Source organism: Gracilinanus agilis, chromosome 1 (genome assembly GCF_016433145.1).
Source record: "Gracilinanus agilis isolate LMUSP501 chromosome 1, AgileGrace, whole genome shotgun sequence".
NCBI lineage: Eukaryota > Metazoa > Chordata > Mammalia > Didelphimorphia > Didelphidae > Gracilinanus > Gracilinanus agilis.
Window position 1 is genome coordinate 541,598,826 of NC_058130.1, and position 25,825 is coordinate 541,624,650.

General features: G+C 34.7%; 1 protein-coding gene across 2 annotated transcripts in view; it reads right to left on the reverse strand.

Moving 5' to 3' along the window:
• The window catches only part of RBBP8 (RB binding protein 8, endonuclease), a 100,622-nt gene that overhangs the window by 42,221 nt on the left and 32,576 nt on the right, over positions 1 to 25,825 (reverse strand). For both annotated transcript variants that reach the window (XM_044666602.1, XM_044666610.1), the window contains exons 5-7: positions 6,604 to 6,716; positions 4,979 to 5,045; positions 599 to 768 (exon numbers count right to left, since the gene is read on the reverse strand). In XM_044666602.1, the coding sequence (XP_044522537.1) occupies positions 599 to 768; positions 4,979 to 5,045; positions 6,604 to 6,716 (350 nt within the window). The remainder of the gene's footprint in view (positions 1 to 598; positions 769 to 4,978; positions 5,046 to 6,603; positions 6,717 to 25,825) is intronic.

Below are 25,825 nucleotides of genomic sequence, written 5' to 3' on the forward strand. Positions count from 1 at the left end.
TTAAGAATTATGTTCCAAGGTTATAATCAAAATTATGAATTCTAGATTCTACATATTTGATGCCAAATCTAACTAACAAATTCAGCAAAAGTAGGTGTCAAATTATATGTCAGAAAACTGCTGCTCAAACCAGATTAAACTATAATTGGGAAATGTTTAACAAAATAAATAAAAATACAACATAGATAATGTTAATGTGTGATTTTCTAAGCCACTGATGGTGAACCTTTTAGAGATTGATTCCCAAACTGCAACCCTCCTGCCACATGTGAGTCACTCCCTTGCCCCAGACAGGGGAAGGAGGAAGGGCTCCCAATTGGGCTGCTGGGCAGAGGGGTGGATGAAGTGAGTAATGCTGCATGTGAAGAGGGGAAGAGAATAGCTTTCTCCATCCTGCGTGCCATAGGTTCACCAACAGAGTTCTTAAGTCATTATGCTTCCTGCAAGAATCCACTTTAATTTGAGTTTGACACCAGTGAGCTACAACATAAGTTAACTGAACAGTGAAGACATTCTGTTGCTCCAACATAAAACATTCTATATGATTATGGTTAAAACTTAAAGATTTAATTCCACAAAATTCTCCATAGACTCTTACCGTTTGTACACAGAGGGTGCTCCAAATCAGTATTTGCTTGCTCTATATATCGGACATGTGGGTTCTCCTTCTTTCTTCGCAAACGGTTAAGGCCAGGAAATGAGAAAGTCAATATAGGTGAATCAGGAATAATTTCCTCCTCAGGCTCTGCTACTTGATGCCGTTTCTTTCTAATGGAGTCAGAGACAATGACTGTCAGCATGTGAAGTCAATACAACAATGCATGTTTATTTCAGGATGTCTAATATTACCTGCCCATCCCCCCCTCCCTGCTTTCACACCTCTATTTCTGTTAACACTACATCAACCTAAACCAGTCAATGTTTTCAGACTTTTTCTGCACAGACCTGCCTCCCCTCCACAAAATCAATCATTTGTCAAGCAACCACTCCATTTCAGGGCCTCACATGTAGACTATTGTAACAGCATCCTAATTTGTCTTCCTACCTTCATTCTGTTTCCTCTCCAATTCATCCCTCACAGTCTATCTCAGTAATCTTCCCTGAACCCATTGTTCCCTCCATTCATAAATCTTCAATAGATCCCTACTGATTGCCAAACAGAGCAGAAAATTCTAAACTTGGCATCCCAGGACATTCACAATATAACTCAAATCTATCTTTCTAACCTTATTTCCTATTATTCTCCCCTTCATGTAATTGACTATCCAGTCTAAACTAGATTATTCTCCATGTCTGTTCCAATTTTGCCATGACTTGCCTCTGTGTCTATGGTTATTTTATTTGATCTTCTATGTTCATCCTTTTCTTGGCCTCATGGCTTACTCTTTTCCCCAAAATAGCAGATGAGAGTGATGAACTTGGAGTTAAGAGGACCAGAGTAAGCATGCCACCTTAGGGGCAACTAGGTGGCTCAGTGGATAGAGTAATGGACATGGAGTCAGGATAGTCTGGGTTCAAATCTGGCTTCAGACATATCCTAGCTGTGTGGCCCTAGGCAAGTCACTTAAATCCAATTGCCTAGTTCTTACAACTCTCTTCTGCATTAGAATTGGTACTTGTATTGACTCTAAAACAGAAGGTAAGGGATTTTTAAAAATGTCACCTTAGATACTAGCTGAACAAGTCATTTAACTCATGTCTGCCTCTGTTTCTTCTTTTATAAAATAGCACCTCCTTTACAAGGTTGTTATGAGGATCAAATGAAGTAATATTAGTAAAAACCTTTGTAAACCTTAAAATGCTATATAAATGCAAATAGGAGAATCTGGATGGCACAATGGATAGAGTGCCAGTCCTGGAGTCAAGAAGATAAGTTTAAATTCTAGCTGTGTGATATTGGGCAAGTCACTTAATCTCAGCCTTAGTTCCTTCATCTGTTGAAAAAAAAGGGGGGGGGGAGGGGGAGATAACATTTCCCTTGCAGAATTGCTATGAGGGTCAAATGGGAAAATAGCATATTGAAAGTTCTATGCAAACCTTAAAAATTACATAAATGCTAGCTTTTATATCTCACCTCTATGCCTCTGTACAGGTTAACCCCAATATTTGCTCTTTCTTCACTTCTTCCTAATAATGTGCCGCCTTCTATGCCACCATTCCTAATTCTCATGGTTTTCCATGTTTTATCATTCCCTCCCTACCCCTATCACTTTGCTTTTGTTTTCTAAATATCTTTTCTTTTCTTATCTTTAGGCATGCCCTTTAACCCTAACTCCCTCCTCAGTTACATCTTTAAAATAAGTGCAAAGGAGAGGACTAAGAAAAAGAATGCTTTAAGATTTTTTTTTAAGAGATCATTTTCACTTAGAATTTAGGAAAGCTACATTAAAGTGGAAACATCTGAGTTGAGCCTTGAAAGAAGGGAGAGACTTTTAGAGATAGTGATGATGAAGAAGTAGTCTATTCTAGGCATGAGATAACAGACTGAACACTGTAGTTTTCCACAGAGCATTCCACATAGTAAGTACCTAATAAATGATCAACAAAAATAATTGAGACTTAGCCCCTTCCCTTATAGTTTATAATATAAAAGATATGTTGTCCTAAATGTAGAAATATTCCTAGACTTCATCTTCTACTCTGGTAGCAGTTAAGGATTTATACTGATCTAATTACACTTATATGGATCATCTTGTAACCAATGATATGCATTTGAATGATGGGAGCTACAACTTAGATTTCAGTCTGGGCGCATAGATTTGAAGAGAAGGTACTAGGCTCATAAGTACATCTAACCTTGACTTCCAAAGAACTAAAGCTTGCCAGCTTATTCAGGTTCAATGATAATATAACCAATCTCTATTTTAGCGCAGACCTATGTTAAAATATTTCCTAAAAAGAATAGTTGTGAATTCTCACTTCTGGATGTAATATAGCTTTAGAATAAGAGCATTTAAGTTTCATTTCATTGTCCTAAGAAATTCAAGTTTTTAAATCTATAGAAAAGTACAGACTAAAATTTCTTCCATAGGAGACATATTAAAGCTGTGTAAAAAGGCTGTCTTTCCTCAAGTAAAGAATTCCCATTGTAGTCCTACAAACAATACTTTCTCAAGAGTTCTGAGCCTTCTAATTTCTCCATAATTATGTAGTCTGAGTACAAACCCCACCCCCTCCAGCAAGACAAATCACATGAGAAAGGCTTATGGATTACTGAAGCATGAAGTCTACCTGACCTAGCTTTAAACTGATCACATCATAGTCTACCTGCCTGTTAGTCATAAAATTCTATCATGAATGAGTCACGAGGAAAAACTGATTCCCTGACAAGGCCAATCTAGAAGTGGCAGAGCTCTCAGAAAGAAAAAGCTAGCTCTAACCAGAGATTTCCAAACCAAACAAACAACTTGCTAGCTTTGTCCTTCTTTGTCCTTCTGACACAGAGCAAATAAAAAGGGAAGGAAAAAAAGGAAAAAGACAAATAATTTTGATAAATAACGAGTCTTACTTACAAAACTATTAACTTTCATATTATATGAGAAAAGTCCTACAGTAATCATTGCATTTGCCATTTTCTAACTTGACAAATAAAAGGAAATTGCTTTGAGGAATCTGGTTTTAAAAAGGCAGGCTCATTAAGAAACTCAAAAATTGAAAGAGATTAACTTTCCTCACTGTTGACTCAAGATACATTCTAGGTTAAAACACTCTTGCACTGAGCTAATTTAATTTATACTGATGATAAATCCAAACTCCCAAGTGTCTTTACCAGATTTCTGGTCAATTTTTAAAGGATTAAAAAACAAAAACATGTGAATTGAGAGTTAAAATAAAGGATAAGCTTTCAAACCAAACTGTACACAAACTTCCAGAAAGCCAAAAGTATTAGGCAATTTCAATGCATTTCATTCAGATCTTTAGGGTATCTATAAGTTTTATTCTCAACACCAATTACACTTTTGCCCAACATAATTTACATGTAGGTTCCATTTGTCTCTTATATTTAACTACCTAGCTGCAACATATTTGTCAACATGGTAAAAAAAGCTCCCTATCAAAACATAGTGGGAAAAACCTGAAAGTACTATTGTCAGTAGCTACAACTAGATGAAGGGCAATGGATAAGAGTGGTAGGCCTGAAATCAGGAAGACTCTTCTTAACTGAGTTCAAATCTGGCCTCAAGACACTTATTAGCTATGTGACCCTGGGCAAGTCACTATTCACCTCAGTTAATGAACTAGAGAAGAAAATGGGAAACCACTCCCATATTTCTGCCAAGAAAACCTCAAATGGGGTCATAAAGAGTTGAATATGAATGAAAACAACTGAATAACACACCTAGATGACAATTTCATCTCTCACTCTGCTAACACCCTGCCCCTCTCCTACTACCTCCTTTATCTGACACTAATAACTCCCTACCTTTAATGTCCATTCAATTCTTTCAAATAGATGATGACATAGTAAGTATGATAGCTTAATCAATATAAGATTATGAAAACTCAAAAATCTACTGTTGCTGATCTAATAGAAAACTGGTAAAATCTTTATTGAAAGTCATGAGATCTAGAGCACAGAAAATACAACATTTGTGAAACCATTTAGAATAATTTATTTTATTGCAAGAGTACATAGTCGCAAAGGAAACTGCTTTAAGACCCTGGAAAACTCTTCTAGAGTCCAAGCCTAATAATGACTGCTATATATTTAATGTAAACAAAGTACTAAAAGAAGAAATATTTAAATGTTTCAAGAATTATAAACAAGATGTTTTAAGTCAGTGAGATATAAAATAGCTCATTTTTATCTCCTCCTTAGAATAACATAAATATGGTCTGATTTAGAGAAATTAAAATTGGACTATTTCCTGGATAAACTTCCTACAAGTATTGTCACAAATAAAATGCTAAGTATTCACAGTATGTATATTCAAAACTTCAGAAGACATTATAAAAGAAATTTAGGACAGCTACTCACTCAATTTTCTGATGTAGTTGCTCTGAAAGTTTTTTGTTTTCTTCTTGTAAGGCATTCTTATCATTCACTAAAATATTATAGGAAAAGAAGTCATATAAGAAATTTAAATTTAACAAAATAAAACTGGGAATAATGGGAAAATATGTATTACTAGATAACTGTTGGTTTACTGATTTACGTTATGCTTTCCCTAACTTTTCATTCAGAACAATGCTGGTCAAGCTTATTAATTATACTGTGCAAAATTAATTTGTTACTAGGTGCTGATTATTGCATCTGAAGTTTCACGATTACTATGTAACTGATTAACTGATAACTTTATGTAACAATTGTGGACCAAAAAGAAAAAGTACTTAATGTGTAAAGGAGTATATCATTATTCATGGTAAGGATAAGAAGGAAGTGGAAAGCATTCCATTTGGTTACTCATTCCATCTAATTTCCAAGTGCCATAGCTATTCAAATAGTATATAATACAGATATAATTTTTAGTGATGGATATTTTGGATGAAATTAAACATAACTTCACTTGTCAGGGATAAAATAAAGAGAATTTCTGTTCAGGTATGGAACAAATAGATGCCTCTGAGGTCCCTTTAAATTCAGATTCTATGATGTCAGACTAAATCTGCTTCAGAAATGTGAAATTAAGTACAGTTGAAATAAAAAATGGCATAGAAACAAGTTAAATGTAGTTCTTGAAAATAATCTCTTTTCTATATTTATGAATGTAAATAACAAATGAAAATAAACTATAGATATCAAAGAACTAATTATTTTTCTGAATCTGGCTTATTAATTGGCAAACATCATTCAATGTTTAAACAGTGGTCTATCTTGGAGCTATGATTTTCTGCTCTATTTGGCAAAGATTAATTATCAAACTTACCTCTGCTTTTGTTACAAAGTTGCTAATGTGGAAAAAGTTAGATTTCAATAATAGAGGCAATTTCTGAATAGAGAGTTTCAAAAATGTATTGGTAAAATAATGGTTTGAAGCTTCAATTATATTTTTCTAATAGTAAAATAATATTAGATGATGGCTAAGTTCCCAGGCTAGCCCATAAAGGCCAGTTTTAATCCATATTACATTTGAAGCGAATGTACTAGAAGTTCATTATCATTTGACACTATGTCTATGAAAAAATACATTTGAATGACTACATATTTCCCCTCATGCTTTGCCAGTCAGAATGGATTCTCTCATAAAGAGAGTAAGAATGTTGAGGGCAGAGCCAGGTAATCCTAGACAAGAGTAATCAATGAACCAGCCATTTTTACACTTCATTCAGTTTATATGAAATGACTATAATGTGCAGGGCAATTTGTACAAGAAAAGACAGTGCTTTGGGGCCTTTAATCCTTTTACTTGGAATGGAGAGGAAAAGATAGCTATCCTACAAAAATGAATAGAATCTTATAGACACTTAGACTCTCCACACATTCTCCTATTTCTTCCTTCTCCAAACTGATTTATATATGCAAATTCTCATAAATATATTTTTTTCACAAATATATTTAAATAAACAATAGTTAAATAATACTATTGCCAATTTGTTAACAAGTTTTAATATTGTATCATCTTACAAAAAATTTATAAGCAAAATTTTAAAAGAAAAACTCACTAAGTTCAGTGATAAGTTTAAGATTTTGCTGTCGAATATTTTCAAATTCTTGTTGTTTTTTCCTCATGTGTTCTTCGGTCACTGCGCAACGGTCGCACAACCCTGCTCTTAACCTATAGGACAGAAATATAAAATTTCCCATTGTAAAAACACTTGTATTTAAACCTTAAGACATTTTTACCTCATTAGTTTTAATTATTGAAAAATATTTTTGAATGAGTCAAATATAAAGTCAAAGACACTAGATGAGTTGAAAATTGATAGTGTCATATTCATTTAAAAAGCAGTATTGCTAAAGTCCCTGCCTTAGAGTCAAGAAGACTTTGGTTTCAAGTACTGCCTCTGACTCATATCAGCAGATGTGAATATAGGAAAGTAATTTACTCTCTCAATCCCCAAGTAACTCTCCAAGACTCTAAATTACAGATTAGTTTATCTTCCAAAGGAAGAAGTTTGTCACACACCATTGAAAGTACAGGTCTAAAGTAACAGTAACAAAAACAATAGTCTTTAAACATCTCCTACATATATTAGAACCTTGAATTTGGGGTGATTTATTCTATAAGTTTAGTCTATTTCAGATTTTACCAAGAAGCTTTTTAAATTAAAGTATCTTATTTTACCTATAGAAAGTTGTTTCCGTGAAATTCCAAGACCAGTATTGCAGCAAGACTTCAGTATATTATATAAAAATTAAAGAATTTAACGAGAAGCTAAACCCTTATATTTTTAGTACCCATCATGTCATCAAATATCAGCTGTCTAAAAACCAAACTTACCTACTTTTTCATCAAATAAAAAGAATAAGCTTTTGCCCTTATCACTCAAACCACAGAAAAAGCACCTGGGAGTCTGGTTTATATATTCTGCACCAAGTTTGGGATCCTTAAGGATACATCTTACATAAATTCCAATGGCCACATTCTAAACATAATTCCAGTGAACCATCATTTCTATAAAATTTCTATATAATTTCTACTACTATTTGGATCATGACGGGTCATTTGTTTGATACTTCTTTGTTGAATGAATGAATGAATGAGCATCTATTAAATGCTTTCCTTTGCCAGAGCCAAAGAACTATACTAATTGCTGGGGGTTCTCCCAAGAAGTTCCAAATCTAAATGAGGGAGACAACACATAAAATTAAAAATTCATTCGTTTAGATGTTACCCACAATGAGGTTTTTGATTTTGTTTTTAGATCTTAGTCTCTTTATAGGCTCCATTTGGACTTAACCATTTTCATTTATATTTGACAACTACAGTAACAAGTACTTATTGTCAGCCTTTGCAACTGCTCAGAAGTTACAAAAGTATTCAAAAGTTCTGAACATATTTTTATGTGCTCTAAAAATCAATCCTCCATGTCTTAGATCAGTGGTTCCCAAACTTTTTTGGCCTACCAACCCCTTTCCAGAAAAAATATTACTTAGAGCCCCCTGTCACATACTATCACTGCCCCCTTACAGTTATTCACCACCCCCAAATGCACCTGTGGCCATCCCGCCCACCCTGGATTGCTGCAGCACCCACCAGGGGGCGGTGGTGCCCACTTTGGAAATCACTGTCTTAGATCCAATACCCATTTCACTATTCCTAGACCATGCCTTCTATTCAGGCCTTGTTTGGCCTCTCTAGTTAGAAGTCTCTTCCCATTCCAATCCATTAGTCATACAGATGCCAATGTTACTTTTCTTCACAAAGATCTGACACCATACTCCCCTACAGTGAAAAACTCACTAGTTCCTATATAGCCTCTATGATCAAATATAAAAATTCAATTTGCTATTAAAGTTCTTCCCAACCTGGTCCAAATTACCTTTTAGGCTTCCTTGTTTGTTTTATAGTACAGTTGAGTTGAGATTATAGTGAATAACTAACACCCTTGAAATGGTCACATGCACTTATCTATTTGAAATTATGCTATTTGAAATTATAGCTATGTAAAATAATTGGTTCTAGTCAAGCTGAAATATATAATGTAAATCTGAATAATGTAACTACTTTAGGGGATTCATTATTTATACTAATTTGGACCTTTTTGCTGGCCTTCACAAATACTTTTATCTCTAAGTTATGATTCAGTTCAAACACTAATCCCTACAGGAAGTATTTGCTGATTCTCACAGGCATGAAGGTCCTCCTCCCTCCCTAATGTCCTTCATTTTTTTATTTTGTATTCATTCTTTATACACATATCTATGCAAATATTGCCTTTCCCTCTGGAAATTAAATTTCTATTATTTTAGAATCCCCTGCACCTAGCTTGGAGTCTAGTACAGAGCAAGAGCTTAATAAATGCTAGTTAATTGAATCCTCTTACTTTTTTATGAGAAAATATTAGTCTTTCTATATTTGCAATAGTGTGAAGGGATCATAGTTCATTAATATATTATTGAATTTTATTAGGATATTTTCAAAATTTCATTTTCCATCTTAAGGTTCCAAATGTGTACTGAACGAAAATTGTTACTCCATAGGTGTCAATTGCTTTAAATCTATTTTTCCTTTTGGAGTTTTGATTTAAGGATGATAGTTAGGTTTCTTGTACAAATAGACACAACTTTCTTTTTAAAAGACTTCTGCTAAATGTGCCTTGCCTTAAGGAGGTCAAGGTATCTCAAAATATTTCCTTCTTCTTCTATTTCAAGTTAGGAACCTTTAGTTTCTCTTTTTCCTTGACATACATTAAAAATGTTAAGCTTAAAAATCCAAATAGAAATTTTCTATCACTGGAAAAAGATTCCATGAGATGAAGTATTTATTTAATGTGTTTTTCAGTTTCATGTAGCATGATCTCATACAAGTACACCAGGTAAGACAGTTATTTATAGTAAGATAGTTTAGTACAACTCCTTCATAAGCCTAGAAATCATTTGGAACACAAGATAATAGGTTTAATGCAAAATAAAACTAAAGGCACTTCAGCACATTGAGTGCTGGGCCTAGAGTCAAGAAGATCTGAATTCAAATCCAGTCTCACACACTAGTTGTATAACTTTGGGCAAGTCACTTAACCTTTGTTTGTCTTAATCCACTGGAGAAAGAAAAGGCAAAATATCCCAGTATCTTTGTTAAGAAGGCCTCATTGACAGTTGGTGTGCTATGGTCCACAGAATCATGAAGAGTAGACATGATTCAAGAAAATTAGAATGAGTTGATACTGTCTCCCTGAAAAATATTAGGCTTTTTATTAACTTTTTCAACATCACTGTTATTGGCCTATTTTAAATAAAGAATGGTTTTCAACTACTCTAAAATTTCTCCTATAAATTGAATCTATTGGAGGGATTTTTAATGCTTTTTATGTCAGGTACCTTTTTGGAAATCTGGTGAAGACAATGAGCATCATCTGAGGATAGTTTTTAATGTATAAAACACACAGGATTATAAAGGATATCAATTATATTGGAGTAGTTGCCAAAACATTGAAAAAACAGCTCATAAAAATCCATGTTAAGAACCCATGATCTGTTTCACATATTTTGATATGAATAAGCCATGAGGAGAGTTGAGTCAACTGTTTTTAAATCATCAATATATGCACTATAAAAACCGCAAGACATTGCTTTGGAGTTGCTTATTCAATAATTACTGAATTCACAAGTTCTTCTTTATTCTTCTGGGGTTTTTTTGTGCTTCCTTTTTGTTTCTGAGCCAATATATTGTTTTCCTGTATGTTTATAGGTTTTAGGGGATGACACAAAAAGTGACTGCTTTGAATAAAGTACATAAACATATAACTGATCCATATTTGGAACAATCACTGGTGTTCTTGTCTTTTGGCAATAGATCAGTTAAAAAAACATTTACCAAAGTGCTTACTATGTTTCAAGCACCATTTTAAGTTCTGGGGATACAAAGGATGGTGAAACCTCTGCCTTCAAAGAGCTCACATTCTAATGAGAGAAGACAACTTCTAAATAACTAGAAATACATAAGACAACAGTAGATATAAGAAAAGGCAGCTCAGCAAGAATGAGAAAGGATACTTGGAGAAATGGGATTTGAACCAAATCTTAAAAGAAGTCATGAAAACAAGAGGTAGAAGTAAGAAATAGCATTCCACACCAAGAGACAGCCAGTAACCGAATGATATTGTGAAAATAAAAATGACAAGATGTGGCACTAGACTGGATATATGTGGGGTAAGTGAGAAAGTGAATTTTTATCTTCTAGATCTTTAAAATATATTTTTACTTGTTTTATTTTAATTACTTTCCAATTTTAAAAATAGCATTTATATAAAAAAATGTTGAGTTCATGTTGAGTTCCAAATTCTCTCCCTCTCTTCTATCCTCTCCATTCCTTATATCAATTATCCATTCTAGGGGGCAGCTGGGAATCTCAGTGGATTGAGAGTCAGGCCTAGAGACGGGAGGTCCTAGGTTAAAATCCAGCCTCAGACACTTCCCAGCTGTGTGACCCTAGACAAGTCACTTGACCCCCATTGCCCACCCTTACCACTCTTCCACCAAGGAGCCAATACACAGAAGTTAAGGGTTAAAAAAAAATTATCCATTCTAGGGATAGGGTCTAGCCAGAAGCCGGTAGACACATGGAACAATTATACACTCAGGGATTGAAAAAGAGCTAAGACTAGGCATTTTGACAGGAAGGAAGAAGAAATAAGTTCCCCAACAGTGCAGGGTAAGAAATGGGCACATTTGGCAGCTCTTTGGCTCACTACCCAGTTTGTGTCACAGATTCAGGGAATAATGAAGAGAGTATCTTCACAACTGGTGGCAGAAAGGCACAGTCATAGTCATAGGTCCTAGATGAATACTGAGTGATGAATAAGTTTATAAGTAACCAGTAGCTGTATGGTTCTGATCCTATGAGCAGAACAGGATCTAAGTTATATTATAGCCCTGGCCCAGATGAAGTCTGCAAAGGAATAACCAAGGCAGGAATGAAGTCTAGACCCAAAGAGGGCCTGCAGATTATCTACTCTGGATCTGCAGTGCCTCCTAGTGGCAGAGTCCAGTAGCAGTCCACTGAAAATTCCAACCATGGACAACCTCAAAGCCTCAAACCTGGATCAGGAATTTGTAAAGTTCAGAGCAGAAGGTCAATGAGCACACTTCATAACAGCTCACGTTACTTTGGGAACCTGAAAAGCTCAATGGTCTCCAGAATGAGTTGTCAAAACAACAGAAGAATGAAAAAGCACAGAAACTCAGTCCAGATATTACTTCCAGTAGTCTGCAGAACCCACTCCAAAATTCAAGTTCAAAGTCAAGAAGTCTGGAAAAAAAACAATGAAAAAACCAAAGAATCCCACCATAAAATTATTATGGTGACAGAGAAGCTTAAGATGCAAACACTAAAGAAGAGAATAGCTCAAAATTACCTATAAGCAAAGCCTCAAAGAAAACTACAAAGGAGACAAATCCAAAAAGAATTTCTGGAAGTTTTTAAAAAGACTAAATAATGATTTCACGAAACAACCAATGATACTAAAGAAAAAATGGGAAAAGAAATGAGAGCTATGGTTAAAAAAAAAAGTACAAAAAGAGCATTTGCATGTTTGAAAAGAACAAAACCTTACCTAAGAAAATAATTTCCTGAAAAACAACTAAACAGAAGCTAATGACTCTCAGATCATTTACTGCTTAATACTTACCTAATCTTTTTAAAAATCTGTGACTTTTATGGTGTACATAATTATGAATACCACAGTATATTTACATAATTTGTAAATAACTAAATATACGTATATATAGTAATACATGCTCAAACAGTACAGACTAATATTGTACAAATCAAGAATTTGGAGAATACAGCTCTAGAACACCAAGAGAAAGATGAATAACTGAGAGAAGAAACAGGGAAGGGACTATTTTGTAGGAGATAAGAACAAAAAGATAAAGAATTCATTTTTTTTAATATACTGAGTTTCAAGTGATAGCACAAGATGCAAGCAAAGATGATTTTAAGTGCCTGAAACTAAAGAATTAGTGAATTTTTAAAAGTTGAAGGAATCTATTTCTTGTAAAAATCTCAATTGAGGATAAAATGACCCTAGCTAAACCTGAATTTCATTAGAATTTAAACTAATTACAGGAGGCAATTAATTTAGGGCAGAGACTATTTTTGCTTTTCCTTTATATCAATGCTTGAAATGCTTGTTGATTTACTACTTGTTCTTGCTTAAAAAAAACCTGGGGGGGGGGGGGTTGGGAAATCCTCAGAGAAGATATCTATAACCAAAGATAATATAATTTCAGGTCAGGAGAGTATATTAGAGTTGAAAGAAAGGAACACTTGGAGTCAAAAGATCTGGGTTCCAAATCCTGCCTTTGATACTAGGTATGAGACTTTAAGCAATTCAATGAATGTCTGAGTTTGTAAAACAAAGACTAACAGTTATAACAATAATACATACCTCACAAAGTTGTTTTGAAGATTGTGTGTATAAAGTCCATAAGAAGCCTTCAAGTGCTTTGCAAAATGTTATTATTTTCCCCTACTAAAGAAATCCAATTCTAATAGCTAAAACAATGAGAACAAAACTGATCACAAGTAAGAAAATGACTGCTAAATTCTAGATAACAGATAGTACAAGGGGAATGATGTATGTCTAAACCCTAATACGTGTAATGAATGAGATAGAAAGTATATTTTCAGTTTTGAAACTTGTACAACTCATAAAATATCCCAAAATAAGATGCTTCTAAAATTTTAAAAGTTAAGTTTTTCTAATTAAATTTTCTGTTTTTAAAAAGATTTTTGGGATAGTTCCTAATTTATCTTTTAGAGTCAACTAAGTCTTTAAATGTTTCAAAAGGCACAACTTATGACTTAAGCATGTGATAAATATAAATACAGATTTCTCTATGAAAAATTATGTTAAATGCCATTTTAATGTAATATAATTTTAAAAATAAAGTTCCTATTAATGTATTTTGCTTTTTAATATCATCATAGTTTTTCTCAGCATTCTTCCCATTCCCAGAGAAGCTTCTTGGTAAAGATGTGAAAAATGTTCAACCCCTTTATTAATAGCTAACTTTGAATTCCAACATATAAAAATGAATTATATAATGGAAAAATGCTAAATGTATATTTAATCTCACATTATTGATAAAATAGAAAAAATATTAATGAAATTGAAATTGCTTTAATGGAATTATGATTTCATGGATGTGAAGACTATCTCCATCAATGTATGTAACAGCTCCTTGTGCCTTTCCATCATTACTGTTGTTGATGAGAATAAATCACTATGAAACTTTGTCCTTTTTTGACTTAGTCTTTGTTTGGTTCATTCCAGAATATAAAGAGGGGAAAAAAGTGTATTTTTTCCAATAAAACTCTTAGGATAAATGTTGGCTGCTATTTTTACTCTCTAAATCTGTTTCTTACATATTTCCTATTGTTTTTCCTTCTGGTGAGACACTGTTTTGGCTAAAGAGGTTTGCTTACCAGTGGGTAGCAGCTGATGTTGGTTATAGCAAGGTCCATCTCCCCTGTGCAATGGCTTTGAGGACCAAGCTAGAAGCAGGGTCAGTTGCCTGGGAAGAATTGATATTTCCAGAGCTTCTAATAACTTTGGGAAAATCCTTGACTCTTTCCATTCCCTCATTTCCCATATCCAATCAGCTGCCAAGTTTTGTTCATTTTAGTTTTGTACTATCTGTTATAGTGCTTTCTCTCTATTGATACACCCATCATCCTTATTCACGTCCTCAACCCTCTTGCCTTGATAGATAACTTCCTTTTTGGTCTCACTGCTTTCATTATTTCCCTCTCAAACCATTTTCTGCCCAGCTATCAAAATAACTTTCCTAAGGCATGAATCTGATCATCTTCCACTCAGGGTCAAAAACCTTCAGGGGCTATCTATTACCTAGAAGATAAAACATAATCTCCTTATAATCTGGCATTAACGGTCTTCTATCATCTAGTTCTCACCTATACTTCTAGCCTTATTTCATCATATCCCTGGCATAAACTCTCCTATAGCCAAACTAGCCTGCTAGCAGTTCTCTGAATTGAATAGGCCATCTTTCACTAACTATGCATTTGTGCAAATTATTTCCCACAGCTGTAATCCTGTCTCCTTATCTCCACTTCTCAAAATCTTTACATTCCTTCCTTCTTCAAAATTCAGTATAGGTACTTCCTTTTCCTTTCATGAAGTAGTCCTTTATGGCTTTCCCATTGACTATCAGAGCTCTTTTTTATCTCAAGTTTCCTTGTATAGTGCTTTTTTGTGTATATACATTACTTCTTTCATACCACACTCTATTAGAGAATACAAGTTTCTTGGGCAGAGGGACCATCTCTTAAGCAAAGGAACCATCTGTATCTAGAATGATGTCTTACACCTGTTCAGCATTTAATGTCTACTGAATTGAATTTGAATACATTTTCTTCTACCTTTCAAATTCTAAGTTAATGATCTTAAGAGACCACAATGAATGTCATATAATAATCTATGGTTAAAAAAAAAGGAAGCCTAATCATTCGTTTGAAACCTTTATGTAGGGCATGTGTTTAGATTTGCATTATTGAAGTAAATTTACAAATATCTGGGTACTGAGCAAATAGGACATAACTATGGCAGGTAGGGAAGTGAGGTAAGAATCGTATACAATCTCATTTCAGAACATAACAGACTGGAAATGTTTGGTTTTGTCATTGGTTTAATGCAAGGTACTTAAAGTAAGGTAATGATAGTCTCTGTCTCTTGGATTAGGGTGGATTTGTGTTCTTTTAAAATGGTGCAGACAGCCCTTTGATCCAGCCATACCACTGCTGGGTTTGTACTCCAGAGATAATAGGGGAAAAGACTTGTACAAAAATATTTATAGCCATGCTCTTTGTGGTGGCAAAAAAAAACCTAGAAAATGAGGGTATGTACTTTAATTGGGGAATGGCTGCATTCAATGGATATGTACTCCCATGAGGACAAATATCATTTTGAGGAGCTACAGTAATTACAAATCTTTTATCAGCTATCCCCTATATTGGTACAACATTAGTTGAATGAATTTGAGACGGTTTCTCTGTAGACAATGCCACATTAATTAAATTCTTCAGGCCTTCCATTTCCATCTTACCCTTCATTATCCTAGCCTTTGTAATTGTTCACCTGTTATTCCTACACGAAATAATATTAACCCTGATACAGATAAAATCCCATTCCACCCTCATGACACCATTAAAGATGCTTTAGGATTAATTCTCATAATCCTAATCCTACTCTCACTAGCAATATTCTTACCAGATATACTAGGTGATCCAGACAACTTCACACCAGTCAACCCCCTAAACACACCCCTTCATATCAAACCAGAATGATACTTCCTATTTGCCTATGCAATCCTCCAATCATGTCCTATATAATTGTACATGGATTTATTTACCCCTAGCATATCTCATATACATTATACTCTTATATTACTAGATACATAATATTCATAATTATACTAAATACATTAATATCTAGAAGTACCATAATATATGGGTATTCTTAACCTAAAATATATCATAATTTTATATAAGACATATTATGTTCATGGACATATGCCTATTACCCATAGTAACAGGATCAGAAACCTTAATCTTACTAGCATATCATTACCATCAGGAATACCTCAATCCTCCTCTCATGAGAGATCATCATTCTGCCATCTAAAGGCTTTCAATCTTTCAGAGGAAATGCATGAATTGTGACATACCTTATTCCTTTGACTGACACAGTATAGGTTCTCCATCTCACTTTGGTACCAAATTTAAATTATATTTTGGCAAGATAAGTAAAACATAGCGTAGCTCTTAAGCTATTATAAAGGACATGCATATTCTTATCCTCTAGTAAACCACTTCTACCACTTAGTTACATAAAATATTTGTGGTATTCTTTATGTTTATACTTACATTTGAAATTCTAAAGTAAATATAAGATTACAGTATCTCTTTACTAATCTTTAACCAAGATGCTGCTAAACTTTTACTGATAGATGGATGATTTGAAGCATTTCTAAAAGACTTGGTATTCCAATTAAATCTTCATCATCAGAATTTTTTCCAACAGTTGATAACTTGGGATTAATCTATTAAGAACAATAATGGGCTTGATTTTTGTGAATAAGCTATAGCTTGGAAATAAATTAGTATGCTGAAATAGACAAAGAAGCCTTTTGAAACATTCATCAATAACTTTACTAAATTCTACAATTCTAAGTGTTAAAATAGTATTCTGTTGTCTGGTTAATTTGCCTCTAAAAAGTGAGTAGTTTATGTTTTAATAGAACCTGTTTTAATAGAATCTTACATTAAAAGGTATAGTATGATGCCCAAAGAGCTTTAAAAGAATGCTTATAAGCCCTTTGACCCAGCCATATCACTGTTGGGTGATAATAAGAGATAATAAGGAAAAAGATTCATACAAAAATATGTATAGCTGAGTTCTTTGTGGTGGCAAAAAATTGGAAAATGAGGGGGTGTCCATCATTTGGGAATGGCTGAACAAATTGTGGTATATGCTGGTGATGGAATACTACTGTGCTCAAAGGAATAATGAACTGGAGGAATTCCATGTGAACTGGAAAGACCTCCAGGAATTGATGCAGAGTGAAAGGAGCAGATCCAGGAGAATGTTGTACATAGAGATGGATACACTGAGGTACAATCAAATGTAATGGACTTCTCTACTAGCAGCAATGCAATGACCCAGGACAATCCAGAGGAACTTATGAGAAAGAACACTACCCATATCCAGAGAAAGAACTGTGGAACCAGAAATGCATAGGAAAATCATAAGATCGATCACATAGTTCAATAGGAATTTGATTAGGGTTTTGATGTTACTCTACTGCAAATATGAATAACATGGAAGTAGTTTTCGAACAATGATACATGTATAACCCAGTGGAATTGCTTGTCAGCCTTGGGAGGGGGGAGGAAAGAGTGGGGTGGGGGTCATGAATCATGTAACCATGGAAAAATATTCTAAATTTTAAAAAACATTTAAGGTATAGTAATGGTAAAAAGGATATCAAAATATCATGTGTTAATGTAAAGTTAACCTGTGGAATTTCTTGTTCCTATACCACAGACTGCGCTTAATTGGGAAAATCCAATGAAGGCAGGCCAAAGAAGTGGTTTTTTTTGGGGGGGGGTCAGGGGATCAAAATAAGTGGACAAAAACAAAATGCCTTAGTTGTACTAACACAGATTTTAATGCTACATTCCTATCATGGACCTTGAGAATCAAATTTAAATCAGTGTCAAAAATATATCACTTCTCCTTTTTGTATAGGTGAAACTTAACTTTTAGTCAATCACCTATCAATTGTTCCTACTAATGCTATTGGAGTTTTTATTATTCTTGTTGTTTGGTTGTGTTTGACCCTTCATGAACCCATTTGGGGTTTTCTTGGCAAAGTCACTGGAATGTTTTGCTATTTCCTTCTCCAGCTCATTATACAGATGAAAGAAACTAAGGCAAACAGGGTGAAGTGATTTGCCTGAGGTCACCTAGCTAGTAAGTATCTGAGACCAGATTTAAATTCAGGTCTTCCTAACTCTAAGAACTCTAAACCTAAACTCTAAGATACCCACTGTACCACCTAGCTATCTAAGAGTAGAAGATAAAAAAGGAACAGGTTGCAAGGGGAGGGGGGCAAAATACTGTACTCACACTGCTTGAAGAAGAAAAGCATATAAAGTCTGACCCTAAGAATAGGGTTCAGAAGCTTCTTCTTTGCAATTAAAACTACTCATGGCTAGTAAACATATTAAACTTCAAGAGTTCCCCTGCCAATTTGTTCTATTTCATTTGAGGGTACAAAAAACGGATGTGACATAAAATCACCTATTTGTATAATTAACTACAAATGAACCTAAAAAGTAACTTCAAGATCAATAAAAATAATCTTAGCATACACACATGCAAACACACACACACACAAGAATTATAGTTCGGGGGCAGCTGGGTAGCTCAGTAGATTGAGAGTCAAGCCTGGAGACCAGAGGTCCTAGGTTCAAATCTGGCCTCAGATACTTCCCAGCTGTGTGACCCTGGGCAAGTCACTCGACCCCCATTGCCCACCCTTACCACTCTTCCACCTAGGAGCCAATACACAGAAGTTAAGGGTTTAAAAAAAAAGAATTATAGTTCATTTAGGTTGTCTAAATGGTTTATTAAAACACATATTTGGCTTGAATTGGTTTCCTCAAGGATATGGTAGGGAAGGGCACACCTGCCTAGCTGGAAAGACTTCAGGGATAGATCTCATAGTATTCTACGTGTCTTTCACTGGAGAACCAATCTAGTCAAACTCAGAAACTCAACTGAAATTGGGCCATCAGTAATGAATGGTTTCCTAACACAACTTGCAAAAACCATCTACCCATGGAATTAGATGGGTTGGAAATCATTGACTCTTGAAGTTTTTTCTTTAGAGAGCTTATTAGCACTATTTTTTTCTTTTCTTTCTTTTAAAAAAATATTTAGTAAAGTACTTAAGAGTTCCTTAAGAAATAACAATGGCAATGGGATAACAATAGCTGATGTTCTATAGGCTTTCAGAGTGTATTATTTCATGAGATCCTCAAACAGCATAGACATTACTGGTATTATTGATTGGTTCGATGATTTGCCTTTTAGTCAAAGTTTTCAATATAAACTATAGAATTTTAGAGCTGATCTTATTCCCTACACCCCCCATTGCTTTAAAGTTCCTCATTACCAAAGAAGTTAAGAGACTTGTCCAAGATCACAAAGATAGCAATGGCAGAGCCAAGAATAAGATCTGTGTCTCGTGATTTTCTGTCTAGTGCAGAAGCCCTTGCAAAATATTATCATAAGAGTAAGCCTTTTCAGAATAAATATTTAGACATTTAGCAAAACTACACATAACCTTTTAAAGACCTTGGCAGAATAATTTTATAGCCTTTATAAGCTTACTTTATTATACTCTTAAACACTCTATAAAATTTTAATGACTTAAGCTGACTCTAAAGGATTAAATAAATTAACTAAAGCAGAAACTTAACTAAACATTAAATCATCTACTCTAAAGCTCTTGAAGACCTTTTTTTGAGTGGGAAATACCTTTTCCCCCTAACCAAAGCAAGACAGTTTAACCTAATAACTTAATAATGCTACCAACTTTATATTATCAAACATCAAATTTTATAAGTGATAATTAAGCATCAAATGAAAAAGTCTCTAACTTACGGACCTAAGGTGAAGATAAACATGTAAATATACATATCTTCTTGTAAATATGTGTAAATATTCATAGCTTCTAATAAATGACTTGCTCTGCAATATTTGTTTTAAAAAGTTGCCTAGGGAACTCAGAATTTAAGTGCCTCGCTAGGGTCACATTGGATATGTCAGTCAGGAACTGTACTAGTCTTTTTGACTCCAAGGCCAGCTCTCTACTATACCACCCAGTCTCATGTAAAATATATACAAAATAGACACCTAGACAAGAGGGGAAAGGAGGGAAGAATTAGCAGTAGGAAAATAAAGGCTTCCTGTAGTAGGTGGTGCTTGAACTGAGTTTTGAAGGAAACTAAGAATTCTAAAAGGGGAATTGATAAAGGACTCTATGGGCATGGAAGACATTCTGGTCAAAAGCTATCCATTTGTCTTATCTAGTGGTCATTCTAACAGGTTCAAATAAAGTTTTATGAGAAAATGTTGCTTTTCTCCAATTTCATATTATTCTTTTTTTTTTTAGACCCTTGTACTTCGGTGTATTGTCTCATAGGTGGAAGATTGGTAAGGGTGGGCATTGGGGGTCAAGTGACTTGCCCAGGGTCACACAGCTGGGAAGTGGCTGAGGCCGGGTTTGAACCTAGGACCTCCTGTCTCTAGGCCTGACTCTCACTCCACTGAGCTACCCAGCTGCCCCCTCATATTATTCTTTTTTTTAAAAAAAGGTAATCTTATTCATTCAACAAATATTAAAGCACCTACTATTATGTATAAAAATAGCAATAGACAAATGCTCCAGTCAAAATTGCAGAATTTGTCCTTCCACCAAGGGAAATGACAGTCAATGAAAAAGCACAACATAGGGGTAGCTAAAAGGCACAGTGGATAGAGTACCAGGCCTGGGATCAGGAGGACATGGTTTCAAATTTGGCCTCAGATACTTCCTATCTGTGTGATTCTGGACAAGTCACTTTACCCTAATTGCCTAGTCCTTACCCTTCTGAAAGTAAGTTTGTTTTTTTAAAGGCATAACACAGATAAAACAACTAGTGGGAAATTCTGTTTTATCATTTGAGGAAACATAGGATAATTGGTATAAGTATAAAGAGAACTCAGCAGGGTATAGTGGAAAGATCATTAGAAAGAGAAGAACCTTGGGTTAAAATCTCAAGTTTGACACTAGATGAGATCTGTGAGATCTTAGATATGCCATTTAATCTGTAAAGTAGGTCTAACATCAATTACTATCTACCTCAGAGTTATTCTGAGGGTTTTTGCAAATTTTTAAACACTATATAAAAAGTTAGTATTAATTAGTTAAGGAAAACTTCATGGAAGATGATGTGAAGAATCTGTATCAGCAATGAGGAAGAATAAGAGAATCTGATATGGAGGAAAGAACATGTCTGTAAATAATCTGCTATTATTCTTCCTCAAAATTATAGTGGCAATAATCTCTACTTTCCTGAAGATGAAAGGGTTATTAAATGTAAACTCAATCAACATTTATTAAGAACACACATGTTACTTCTTAGGAATATAAATACAAAAATAAGGATATCTCTGTCTTCAAGGAACTTACATTTTATGAGTGAGACATATTTTCACGGATTAGAAAATGTAGTAGAGATACAAAATAAATACAGCAATTTGAGAATAGAGGTGGTGCTGGCAACTGAAAAATACAGGAAAAGCCCCCATGAAGAAGGATCACAAAAGATTTAACCACCACCATTGTAAAGGAATGGAAGACTTGGAATCTGGTATTTTGGAAGGCAAAGGAGCTAGTATACCAAGAATAACCTACTCAGCAAAACTGGGCATAATCCTATAGGGGGAAAAAAAATAGACATTTGACGAAATAGAAGACTTTCAAGCATTCCTGATAAAAGATCAGCAAAGAATAGAAAATATGACATTCAAACATAAGACTTAAGAGAAGCCTTAAGAAAAGGTAAATGAGGAAGAAATCAGGGGAGACTAAAAAAGATTAAATTATTTACATTATTATATGCAGAAAAGATACATATAATTCCTCAGAACTTAACACCAGGGGTCTTAGAGAATCTAATTAGACAAAAGAGTCTGGGTATGACTCTATTAATAATATTTAGATGATATCAAAAGAATGGCAGAGAATAATACACTGGGAGGGGGAGAATGTAAAGAATGGGTGAAATTATCACACATAAATGGGGTGTGCAAGGAAGAATTTATACAAGGGAAGGGGCAATGGGGTGGAGTAGGCAACATTTAATTCTCAATCTCATCTGAATTGTTTCAAGCTGAAAAGAATACACAAACAGCTGGGTACAGAAATTCATCTTATCCAACAACAGGGAAGTAAGAGGAAAAGGAGTCATAAGAATAATGGGATGGGAGGGTGTACTAAAAAGGAGGAAAAAATAAGAGTGGTAAGAAACAAAGGGAAAAGAGGAAAAAGGAAAAGAATAAGTACAAGAGAATAGAATAGAGGAAAATCAACTTAGTTTTCATAACAGTGAATGGAAACAGGATAAATCCACCTATAAAATGGAAGAGGATATTATCAAGACAGATTATAAAGGAAAATCCAAAACCAGGATGTTTACAGTAAGTATGATACACAAAGAGTCAAAAGTAAGAGACTGGAGCAGAATCTATTATGCTTCAGGTAAAGTAAAAAAAGATAGGGATGGCAATCATGATCTCAGAGAATAAGTAAAAATAAGTGCTAATTAAAAGAAATGAAGAAGGAAATTATATTTTACTAAAAGGTACCATAGACAAGTTAATATCAATACCGAACACATTCATCAAATGGCATAGCATCTAAATTCTTGAAGGTTAAATGAGTTATCAGAAGAAATAAAAAGTAAAACTATAATAGAAGGCTTTTCAAGCCTAGATGAAGTTAATCATAAAGTAAATAATAAAAAAGGCAAGAAGTTAAATAGAATCTTGGAAAAAAATTAGATATGCTATAATTTTGGAGAATATCAAATGGAAATAGAAAAGAATATAGTCAGTTCTCAATAGTAAGTGGACCATTCTGCAGATCTTGCCCTCTTCTTATAGGGCTCCGTATGGCCTCATCCTCTGGCAAGACTGTGACATCCAGTGCCAAAGCAGCTTCAGTGCCTGGAACAGAGGACCACTGCCAGGAACCAGAGTTCCCTGCTTGCCTAATGCTGGATCCCTCTGCCTGAGTTGAATTTGTGTAATGCAAATTTACTTAAAGTGGGAAATACCTTTATTTCTCAGCTGTATCTGGCACCGTTACAAAAATTCATCAGGTACTAAAGCATAAAAATCTCACAGACAAGAAAATCAGAAATATTAAGTGTATATTTTTCTGACCATAATGCAATAAAATCATATCTAATAAAAGGCCTTAAAATATAGAATAACTATTAATTAGAAATTAAATACTTAATCCTAAGAAAGGATGGGTTAAAAAACAAATCATAGGAACACTAATTTAATTAAAGATAATGACAAAAATGAGAAAACAAATAGTAGAACCTCATTTTATGCAACCAATACATTCTAAAACCCTTCACCTAAGTTGAAAATTGTGCATAATAATAAACCCCATTATTTAATAAGAATTTCTTATGTAAATATACTTAGGTACTCTGCAACTTTTCTTAGACTTATCAGTTACCAGCACCACTACTCTTCTACTTAAGGGCCATTATTAATAACTGAGTAACGCTAATGAAAAAAATAACTTTAATGAAAAAAGAGAAGCATTGCCCTGACATATATATAGCTTGTTACAAGCAAGAATTCCAGACAAAAACTGATATAAGAGGTAATATTTGGGATAAAAAAAAAGCATGGCACTTCTCAGAGCAAGAATGAACGTGACTGATTTGTTGAACTGCTGTGAGTCTATACCGCTTGGGAGAAAGGTGTAGATTTAACACATAATTAAAATTTTATTTTACATATTTTTATGCTTCTATTTTAGTTTGCATAAAATGAGGTCCTAATGTACCAATAGTTGTATGATACAAAAAAAGGAATACTTAAGGGAAAATTTATAACTCTTGAAAGAAAAAAAGAGCAGACTGATGAATTGGTCATGAAATTTTAAAAAATTAAAAAGGAACGAAGTAACTCTCCACTCAATTAACCACTAATATAGAAACCATGATGCTCAAAGGAGAGATGAACAAAATTACCAGTTAAAAAAAGGCAAACTGGCTATTTTGATTTTTTCCCCAAAGTAAAGATAATGAAATTGCAAGTATCAAAAATAAAAAAGGTGGAGGCAGGTAGGTGGCTCAGTGGGTTGATATCCAGGCCTGGAGATGAGAAGTCTTGTGTTCAAATGTGACTTTGGATATTTTGTTTGACCCTGGGCAAGTCCCTTAACCCTACTGTCTAGCCCTTAATACTATTCTGTTTTAGAACCAATACACAGCACTGAGTCTAAGATGAAAGGGTAAGGGTTTAAAACTTCATAATCAATAAAAGTGAAATAAAGGCATTTACTAGGAGCTATTCTGTCCAATTCTATGCCAATGAAACTGACAATGAATGAATATTTTTTAAAAAATACAGTTCATCCAGATTGATAGAATAAATGGAATACTTAAAATATTAAAATAATTTAATCTTAGAAAAATAAAACAAGATGAAATGAAAACTGCATAACATATCATAAATGCATTCCCTAATGGGAAAAAACCTATGGCCAGATGGGTTTGTAAGTGAATTCTAACAAACATTTAAAGGACATTACTTTCAATACCATAATTGTTTGAAAAATATGAATATTATCAAATTCCTTCTCGATACCTACATCAGGGAGAGACAAAACAGAAAAAGGAAACTATGAATCAATTTGTCTGATTGATGTAAAAAATTTAAATGAAATAGTAGCAAGGAGATTATGACAAATTTTCTTTTAAAAACCACTATTATCAGTGTAGGTTTATATGAAGAGTTGGTTAATGTTAGGAAAACTATGAACATAATTAAACATATCAGTCCCCCCCCAAAAAACCCAACAGAAGTAATATAATTATTATAAGAAATGCAGATAAAAGACTGCCTGCCCGGGCTTCCGGGTTAAGATGGCGGCAGAGTAAGAAGCAGCTCTTAACCTCTCCTGACGGAAACACAAAAAACTCCTCAAGGGGACATAAAAACAAGTCCAGACGAACGGAGGAACCCCACAACAGGGCACAGCGTGGAAGGTACGTGGAATCGAGACATTTCCAGGCTAAAAAGGGCTCTCACTCACTCAATCGCGGGCTGAGCAACCGCCCCACCCCCACCCCCTCCACACTCACCTATAGCTCCGAACCCAGCTAAAAAGAAATAGAGCAAGTTTGGGGCACCCATCGAGTCATCGGCAGCTCCGGGACCTGTTCCTGAGAGCAGCAAGACTTAGGACCCCATTAAGTCAAGAACGCACGCGAAATCTGAGCGCGCGGGAGCAGAGAGTGGACGCTGGGAGCGGAGCGCCGGCTGAGCAGAGGCGTGGGTGCCGGCTGAGCAGAGGCGTGGGTGCCGGCTGAGCAGAGGCGTGGGTGGAGGCAGACACAGCCAGGAACTAAAGCCTAAGTGGGGAACCAGTGCAGACGGGTATACGACTGTGGAAGTAGCTCCCTGAGACTTGTAAAGGAACCTCCTGCAGAGGATCTAGCAAGGGAATCCACCAGGGGGCTTGACCTTGGAAAAAACTAGAACTCAGACCTCAGGAGCCAATAGATCTCTGACAGACACTGAGAGCGAGGACAAACCTGAGAAGCTGCTGGGCTAATGATGGCTAATCAGTTACAGGAAATTCAGAAGAGAAAGAATAATAACAAAAAAAAAGAAGTCTCTAACACTCGACAGCTTTTACACAGAGAAAATCCAGACAACCAAGCAAACAGAGGAGGAGAACAAACAACCATCCAGACCCTCCCCAAATAAGGAAAACTCCTCACAAGCTATGGAAGAGTTCAAATCTGAGATTTTGAGGAAAATGGAAGAGATCTGGCAAGAAAATAACAGTTTAAAAGGTAGAATCTTGCAACTGGAAAGCGAGGCTCAGAAA